Source organism: Mytilus galloprovincialis, chromosome 1, assembly GCF_965363235.1.
Source record: "Mytilus galloprovincialis chromosome 1, xbMytGall1.hap1.1, whole genome shotgun sequence".
In the NCBI taxonomy this organism is placed as follows: Eukaryota; Metazoa; Mollusca; class Bivalvia; order Mytilida; family Mytilidae; genus Mytilus; species Mytilus galloprovincialis.
In genome coordinates this window covers 33,371,304-33,380,410 of record NC_134838.1, presented here as the reverse complement: position 1 = coordinate 33,380,410, position 9,107 = coordinate 33,371,304, and the positions used below count along the sequence as shown (strand labels likewise).

The following is a 9,107-nucleotide window of genomic DNA, read 5'->3' as shown; positions in this document are numbered from 1 at the left end:
TTCACGGTTTAGCTAACAAGCAAGCTAACCAAAAATATTACCTTTGCCTACATACTCAATGGAATCGGCTGTCACTAAAAACTCTAATACGTTTTAACAGACAGTGGTCATGTTTGTTGATGAAAATTGTTTTTCCTAGATTCACTCTTGAAAAATCATTTGATAACATTTGGTCAAGTAATTTCAGAAAAGATCTTTTTGTAATTGCGGACGCCAAGACAATACATGAACCTCACACGACCCCTCGACACAGGTGAGCTTAGATATGATCTTATAGCGATTCGGGTTGATAACCAGTTGAAACTAGGCCAGTTTTTTGTGTGTGTAGATTTGTATTGTTTTAAACTGTTATGACCTTTTAAAGTTAAATGTAGGTGTTTAATCTAAGAATTTATTTTTTAAACTTATATACTTGTTTTATACTCAATTGGTAGTATGAAGCTACGAGATATTTTAATTTTTGAAATTGACATATTCTAGTCTGCCCTTTCATAAAATAGTGAAATGTTTTTTAGTGTTCTATCGAACTTTCGAAAAAAATACCTTATAACCGTTCAGACAAAAAAATTATGTTGCAAAAATCTTACAGATACAGCAAGTGATTCTTAATAGCTATAAGATACATTTTTCTTTTAAAATACAACTTTTAAATCTCACGGGAAACTATTCCAAGATTAAAACTTTCACTGTAACCTCGCTCTAACTTATCCCCCATCCCCCCCCCAAAAAAAACCCAAACAAACAAACCCGCAATACTATTGTCATTCTTGTAGTCAGCACTTAATTGTTCACAAACAAATGTGTTTTAAGCTGCTAAAGACATATGATTCAAACGTTCAGAAAGTCCTTTGTTCTATATTTTTGCTCTCCATTTTTATGCAAAACCTTTTACATTTTTATCTTATGGGTTATTGTTGAAGGTCGTACGATGACGTATGGTTGTTAACACATACTTCCTTTGGTTTCTTATGGAAATTTGTCCATTGACAACAAACATACCACATCATCTACTTTATATAAGTATTGTATAAATTACAACGTATTTTGGTGATCTTGCAAAATGATCGTAATCCCGAAAATCGTAAACATATTTTCTTATCTTAAAAGGGGGCAAGAAGGGTTCCATTAATAGGCCAATAAATAAGATTACAGTTAATTTAAAAAAAAATAAAAAATAGGGGTATTTTTTTCTCTCATAATAACAGTAAACAGATTCACAACAATGTCAATTTCAAGAAAGCTGACAACAGTTAATTGGTCAATAACAGTACAGCATCAATGATCTTGAATATATGCCACTTTTAACTAAACTATAAAGGCACAGAACCAGGACATAGGAGCACAGAACCAGGACCGTTTTTCTTATCACCAGCACAGCGTCAGGACAATTCCGTTTAACGAACTTGCACGACTTTTGCAATATATTATTGTTGTAATATACTTTGCATGGTACTTATGACGCATCAGAGAAAATTTAAGCAACAAAACAGTCGTTTTATTGCCGTTCTGATACAATGTAAACAAACCCACCAGCACAAAATCAGGACCCACCAGCACCTGACAGGACCCACCAGCACCTGACAGGACCAAATCACCAGCACAGAACGTTCTCTCGCAGGACAACCATACCCACCGTGGCGTCACTGGTTAGTCTTGTGTGGACAAAACGCATTACGTATTAAATTTTAAACTTGATACCTGTATTTAGCTATTATTCGTGTGTTTATCTGTCCTATATTTTCTCCCATTTATTTGTATTGTAGTCTTGTCATGTAATGTTGTCATTTTAATGTTATATTTAACATTGCCATTAAAGCGGGAGGTTTGGCATGCCACAAAACCAGGTTCAACCCACCATTTTTTGTCTTAAAATGGCCTGTACCAAGTCAAGAAAAATTGCCATTGTTATATTATTGTTCGTTTCTGTGTGTATTACATTTTAATGTTGTGTTTTGTTGTGTCGTAGTTCTCTTATATTTGACGCGTTTCCCTCAGTTTTAGTTTGTAACCCGGATTTGTTTTTGTTTTTTTTTTTTCAATCAATTAATGAATTTCGAACAGCAGTATACTACTGTTGTCTTTATTTGTTAATGTAAATACATATTTGAATATTGCAGACCGATTAAATGATAAGGTGTTTAATTGAAGAGCCTTTGCTCCATTCCCAAGTCAGGTATTTTCAATTTTTAGCTCATTTATAAATTTCGGAGTTAAGTATGATGTCCGTTATCACTGTACTAGTACACTTTTGTTTAAGAGACAGCTGAAACACGCCTCCAGGTGCAAGTGTTTCTCGCCGTGTTCAAGAATCATTGGTGGCCTTCGGTTGTTTTCTGTTCGTTGGTTGGGTGGTTGTCTCTCAGACACATTCCCCATTTCCATTCTTAATGTTTTTCCAATATTTCTGATAAGCTTAAGACGATCCATTTCAAACAGCCCATTACTTTCACAATATACTAAGGACTTGTTTTTAATCGTTTGGTGCCAAAATCCGTTTGTAAAAAGTGAACCACGAGTTTAAATGTTTAATGTAGTACAAAATGGCTTCTACACTCACTTTGACAAAATCAACCGACTCAAATAAAACATACCATGAAATACAATTTGACTTCATTCTAGGAATATTAGTACCAGGGTAATCAACATTTTTCGGTGTCTTGTCATTTTTACTTTTGATATACTTCTTTTGTGGTGTATAATTGTACAAACCGATGGCGACTCATAATCTGAAGTATGTTCTACTCTTCGAACTCTATGTATGTCTGCATATGTATTAAAATTTTATTTCTGAGGACACTATTTTAGACACAAAATGTTAATAGCTCACTATAGGTTAATCAATCATAAGCATGATAAACAGTAAATTTTGTTTTTCGTTTTCAATTTATTAAAACAGAAGGTTTTTGATTACAGGAAAATAGGTTTATTCATACTATACAACTAGTTAGTGTATGAATTTAAAACACTATTTTTGATCGGAAGTCTGCTTGTTATTGATACACTGTTAGTATTTCGGTGGACAGTTTTCTTGTGGCGTTGAATAGTTTCCTTGAGGCGGCTGATAAGCTGGTGGATGATTATACATACTACCGCCTGGTTGTGGATACTGACCATACATCATGGGTGGTTGTGCTGAAATGACAGAAATATTAAAACATATCATGTGCAAATACACAAGTTATAGCGTTCATTAAAAAGTTTGCATTCAGGGGATTTTTTAAAACAGAAAAGGGGTTGATTTGATAAATTGCCAAAGTTATTTAATTTAGTAAAATATTAAATTATATTGAATGTTGGTTAACTTAATAGTAAATATTTGTAATTATAAAAAAAAAGCATGTGGTACTAAATGCCATAGAATGTAATATTTGCAACTGGACTTGAAGCGGACGTCAATCAACCTATTTCTCTTTATATAATGTCTCAATGTGATATTTTACTTTGTAAAATGTAATAAAAATTTTAGCACATGGAATCATTTTTTATTGTTCTTGGTACAGAACAGACAAAAACTTGTTATCTAAACTTTCAAGTAAAACTTTTAATTTTTCAATCGCACAGAACACAAAATATGAAACACAATACCAATCAAAACAATAGAAAAATAATCAAGATGAGAATCAATAAAACGTAATGTCTAAATATGAACAAACTTCCAATCTTATCTAAATCAGACTGTAAGTTTTCATATTTAAATTGTTGTCATTTTCGTTTTTACGCATTGTTGTATGGAGATATACTAGAGTGATGTAATTACCAGTCTTAACAATATTAAGTGATTTCTAGACCAACCATACATACTCTATAAATGTTTTAATTTTCTTTGTAAACAAGAATATGTATTGAAACCAGAAGTAAACCCGATTGATCTTTCATATTAATGAAAGTCAAGTTATACTTTTTCTGTCATTATGATTACCTTGTTGTTGCTGTTGTTGTGTGATAACATTTGTTCCACCAATGTGAGGGGTGGTATGAATAGTTGTCACCCTTGTTCTATTTTGGTTTTTACACACAGCAATAATAACAACAATGATGACTATAAAAATGATAGTTCCTACTACCGCCCCGGCTATGGAACCACTGAAAAGGTAAATATAAAGTATCAATGAATATATGTATATAAGAACAATAGGGGAATTAGATATTTTAACAAGTTATACTGATCCAGATCAAGAATTGTTAATGCGAGAGGTTAGATTCAACTCACATTTTTTTCTTAAAATGTCCTGTACCAAGTCAGGAATGCGGCAGTTGTTATCTAATAGTTCTTTTATGTGTATATTGCATTGTCGTTTGTTTTTGTTGCACTTCAGTAATCTGTTGTTTCTTTGTTTTCCTCCTATAGTTGATGTCTTTCCCTCGGTTTTAGTTTGTAACCCGGATTATTTTCTTTCATCGCTTGATGACGTTTTAACAGCTATATACTATTGTAGCCTTTATTTATGACCAACTTATCAGCGTTATATGTATTTCTTATGAATATAATTATACATTGTCCGAAAATATACATGTAATTTGAAAAAATGTATGATTTCTTCAGGAAAAAACCAACTGTCTCGTTGAAAAGAAATGCAAAGGATACTTTAAATATTTATTTGAATTGCTTTTTTGAATTGCATGGATTTCACATTTTAATAAAATCAATAAAAGGAAACAAGTACAAGTGCTGCTTGTCGAACAATTGTAGAACCTAGACAACCTAGACAAAGAGTAATGCTACATTTCAGAGTGTATACGGAACTTTAGGACTGTTGGTACGGTATAAGGAATATATCCGCTATCATCTGTGAAACGATCAACCAACTCGTGATAGCTTACGTAAAATTTGCGAAGGTATGATTTCAACTTTACCGTTTGGAACTCTTGGTTTAAAAGCTTCATTATGAGTAGAAACCCTCTATCAAAGAAATCATGATACCAGCCCGGGAATATCATATCAATTGGAAAATATTTACTCCGTATGCAGGCTAGAATGTTGCTACACAGAAATAGAAAGTTCACAATTGGGAAGCTCGAATCTTCTCTTTTGTCGTAAAGTTTTGTTTTCAATCGACCCTCATTGTCAATTCCTAGATGTAAGTAAAAATATGCGGCAGACTTAACTGTATCTGTTGTATCCTTTATTTCTTGTTCGATGGGATAAATACGTTCAACATAGTCATTAAATTTTGAATTATTTAGTGAGGGAATATCATCTTCATAGCGAAAGGTAACGTTTTATGATACCTTCATTTTTTTCACAAGAAGTTCTGCATGAATTCAGCCTCAAAAGAATAAAGGATCAATGCCACAAGAGAAGGGACACAGCTGGCTCCCATTGGAATGCCGATAGTTTGTTTGTAGAAAAAACAAGTCCTCCAAACATTAACCTGCTCGACAAATTTGCATTGTTGTCACGGATGAATGTTATTGACATGGAAATTTCAGTGAATTCCTGTAGAATAAAACATCTAACTGATATTTGAAAAGTTAAATTAGTCATTTAAACACTAAAGTTTTACTTACCCACTTATTGTACTATCACATTCATAGTAATAACCATAGGTGTATGAATAGTAGTAGTAACAGTATTCACCATAAACTTCCAAAACTAAAAAATATCAAATCTTTACCTTTATTGTCAGAATGACAGATATTGAAGTACGCAAAAAATTGTTATTCTGCATTTTATACCATTCAATTTATATATTCTCATCTTTGATCGGGTTGTTGTTTCTTTGACACATTCCCTGGATCCATTCTCAATGTATGCTATAAATAAGTACTACAAGGTAGTTGATAAACGTTCGGGGTAACATCTTATCAATACTTACTGTTGTATACTAAATTCAGAAGAACAGAATGCAAAACACGGCAAAAAAGATCCATGAATTTGTTTTCCAATCAACCTTAAATTAAGCAAAACTTATATTACACTTAACAGGCACTGAATAAATAGACTGTGTTTGGTAAGTAACTCAAAAATATTTTAGAATAGAACATAATTTCAGGTATTCACCAGGATGTCATAAAATTTAATTGGATACCCTGCATTGATCATACTATTCAATAACATATGATCCTTTAGCTGAAAGACCCCCTCGATAATTATTTGAAAAATCTTTGGTGAGAAAATTTCTTCATAGATAGAAGCGTTATTAAGTAAATAATTTCTTCTCGTACTGAATATGTATGAAAATTCTGACGTTTTATATTAAGCAAACAACAAGTAACTTACATCTTACTTCTGTAAGAGAAATCTTATAAAATATGTTCATTAAATGGCGTATTTATTACAATTTATAAGTGGAATAAAATACCACACAGCTTATAAATTAAAATAAAATCAATGCATGATTTAAACAAGAACGTTGGGAAAATAACAAAAATGCAAAACAAACATAATGCTTTACAATTTATTTAAACATTTTTCATATATATGTTCATACTTAGTTTATGTCATCAATTACTACTGTAAGGTAATTGATATACGATCGGAATAACAGCTGATCAATACTTACCGCTGAATAATAAATTCAGAAGAGCCGAATGCAAAACACGTCGTAGAAGATCCATGAATACTTTCTCTAATAAACTGTTTAAGTAAATACACTTTACTTCAGGATATGCAAAAAAATTAACCGTTATTTAAACAAATTATTCGAAATTATACAGCAGTGTGCAGAATGCAAAACACGACGTAGAAGATCTATGCATATTTTCTTTAATCACTTTTAATTTTAAAAAATTATATAATTTACACTTTACTTAAGGATGTGAAAAAATTGACTGTGGTTTTGTCATTTAATTCAAAAATATTTGAGCAAAGTAGATAATATCATATATTACATCAGGATGTCATTAAATCAAATTGGATACCCTTCATTTATCATACTTTTCAAAAACATATATTCAAATCGCTAGAAGACTCCCTCCCCCCCCTTTTATTTTCTTTCCTAAATATTAATATTTATCACTCTGCAACATTGCCCGACCCTACGCAAGGTGTACATAATATTTATAAAAGATTTTTTAAACGTATGCTTCCTATTTGATATTATTATTATATGAACAATTGAACAATCACCAAAAAAATATTATATAAAGTTTCAGTGAATGAATTTTTCTTGAATCTTTAATAATTGCTTAATATTTGACAAAAAAAATCAATTGATAAAGATAAATTTACAGTTTTGCGTTTTAAAGAATGCAAAACAAATCGAATTATAACTTTTCACTTTTGGAAAATATACAAATCTTATAATATCTCAGACTTTAGTCAGACTGAGATTGTTTTCGTATATTTTGTATATCCTCGTCAAGTTTGAAACAGGTTTTCAAATAAGGGAAACAAATTTTATCTCAATACAACATTGTGCTGCTTGAAACTTTAGTGTAGGAAAACATACTGTATTTATTAGTTTATTCTGCTTTGAGCTGGCTTTCAATAACCCGAGTACTCTAATATCGATACCTTGCATATGTAATTGTTTTATGTTAGGTCGTTTGTCTGTGATTAGTACCAATCTTTTTAGTAAAGCCATTTAGAACTAATTTTTACAGTTTGTTCTTTTTTTCCGTTGTAACAACACTGTTGAAAGTGTATTCCGCTTCCCCGCCACAATCAATATGCTTGTCCAAAGTTAAGAGCTTGAAATTGTTTTAATTGTTTAAATGTTTTCATGTTTTTATGTTGAGGGCTCTTAGTGCTAGCTATAAGGTATAGGGTTTTGTCATTGTAAGAGGTCGTACGGTGAACCTATGTGAAATTACTTGTATTCATGGGGAACTTTCGTTGTTTTCGTTGATTGTTTTATCCAAGAATTTCAGTGTCTTACGGAATAAAACAACTGTTTTCCAAACCAAGATCATTAAAGATCTCCATTTAGATTTTCACTATATCCACCGGGACATATTATCTATACAGGATATAGAAAATCAACAACGCATTTTACCTGTATATATATATACATTTTCACACAGATTTTACGAGTTTAATCTTTAAAAACTGTGCGACTTTCAATAAAATCCTTTATTTTTCACTAAAAATTACAATATCAGACTTCTGATGAAGATGTACGATGATGAAGTGTTCATTGTATCTTCTTATAATTTTTTTTGTACGAAAAGACAAACTTTTCTTGGGGTTGAATTTTATTTGTTAAAAATTAATTCTACACTTGATATTGATTACATTTGTAGCATTTTTATAATATCTATAACAGACACGACTTCCTATGCATACTTTTTTTCCTATATCTCGAATTAGTATCACAAGCCCAGTAGTCAGCACTTTTTGTGCTGACATGAATTGTCATTGATATGGTTATATCTATAAATTTACTTTTTACAAATTTTTGAATTTTTTTTAAATACTAAGGCTTTTCTACCTCAGGCATAGATTAACTTAGCTGTATTTGGCAAAACTTTTAGGAATTTTGGTCCTCAATGCTCTTCAACTTCGTACTTTATTTGGCCTTTTTAATTTTTTTGGATTCGAGCGTCACTGATGAGTCTTTTGTAGACGAAACGCACGTCTGGCGTATATATTAAATTAAGTCCTGGTATCTATGATGAGTTTATTGATATACACGATACCAGAATCATTGGAAAACGACACGATTTTAATTTTGAGATTATCAATTTTGTAGCATTAATACAACAACTTCACTTGCATATCGGATATACATTTTCCAACTTATTCGGTATTCATGTGCCTGCAGCAACTACTGAGTACGTGACGTTTTACAAAATCACCAGGATCGAAGCAGAACGTTGTTGAACCAGGGGTATGTCAAAGAACGTCTCGTCCTTTTTCTAAAAAAAAGTTAATCGGAAGGTACCAAAACCTTGTTGATAAATATTCCGTTTCAACTTCACAAATAATACATGATGATCTTGCAGTATATATTCTGGGTGCTGACGTTGTTTATCATCTTAATAACGTGTTATAGTATTCCTTTATTTGTCGTTATGAATATTACTTGAAGTGTTTAGTTTGTTCTTTTTGGTGGTATCTATTAGACGTGGTTCTGTACTGAAACATGTGTTTCTTGCTTACATATGACAAGTCTCTGTACTTATACATCCCGTCATTGTGTTATTGTTCAATGATAATTTCTTTA

The 9,107-nt window shown here is 31.5% G+C and overlaps 1 protein-coding gene across 2 annotated transcripts in view; it reads right to left on the bottom strand.

Annotated features, from left to right (window-relative positions):
• Nucleotides 1-2,870: 2,870 nt before the first annotated feature.
• Nucleotides 2,871-9,107, bottom strand: part of LOC143072011 (uncharacterized) — a 37,637-nt gene continuing 31,400 nt past the window's right edge. The window contains exons 1-4 of one of the 2 annotated variants that reach the window (XM_076246782.1): nt 6,504-6,580; nt 5,509-5,593; nt 3,920-4,083; nt 2,871-3,132 (exon numbers count right to left, since the gene is read on the bottom strand). In XM_076246782.1, coding sequence (XP_076102897.1) covers nt 3,005-3,132; nt 3,920-4,083; nt 5,509-5,593; nt 6,504-6,558 — 432 coding nt within the window. In that variant the 5' untranslated portion in view covers nt 6,559-6,580 and the 3' untranslated portion in view covers nt 2,871-3,004. Of the gene's footprint in view, nt 3,133-3,919; nt 4,084-5,508; nt 5,594-6,503; nt 6,581-9,107 lie in introns of those variants that run through there. The other variant, XM_076246774.1, reaches the window with a different exon arrangement.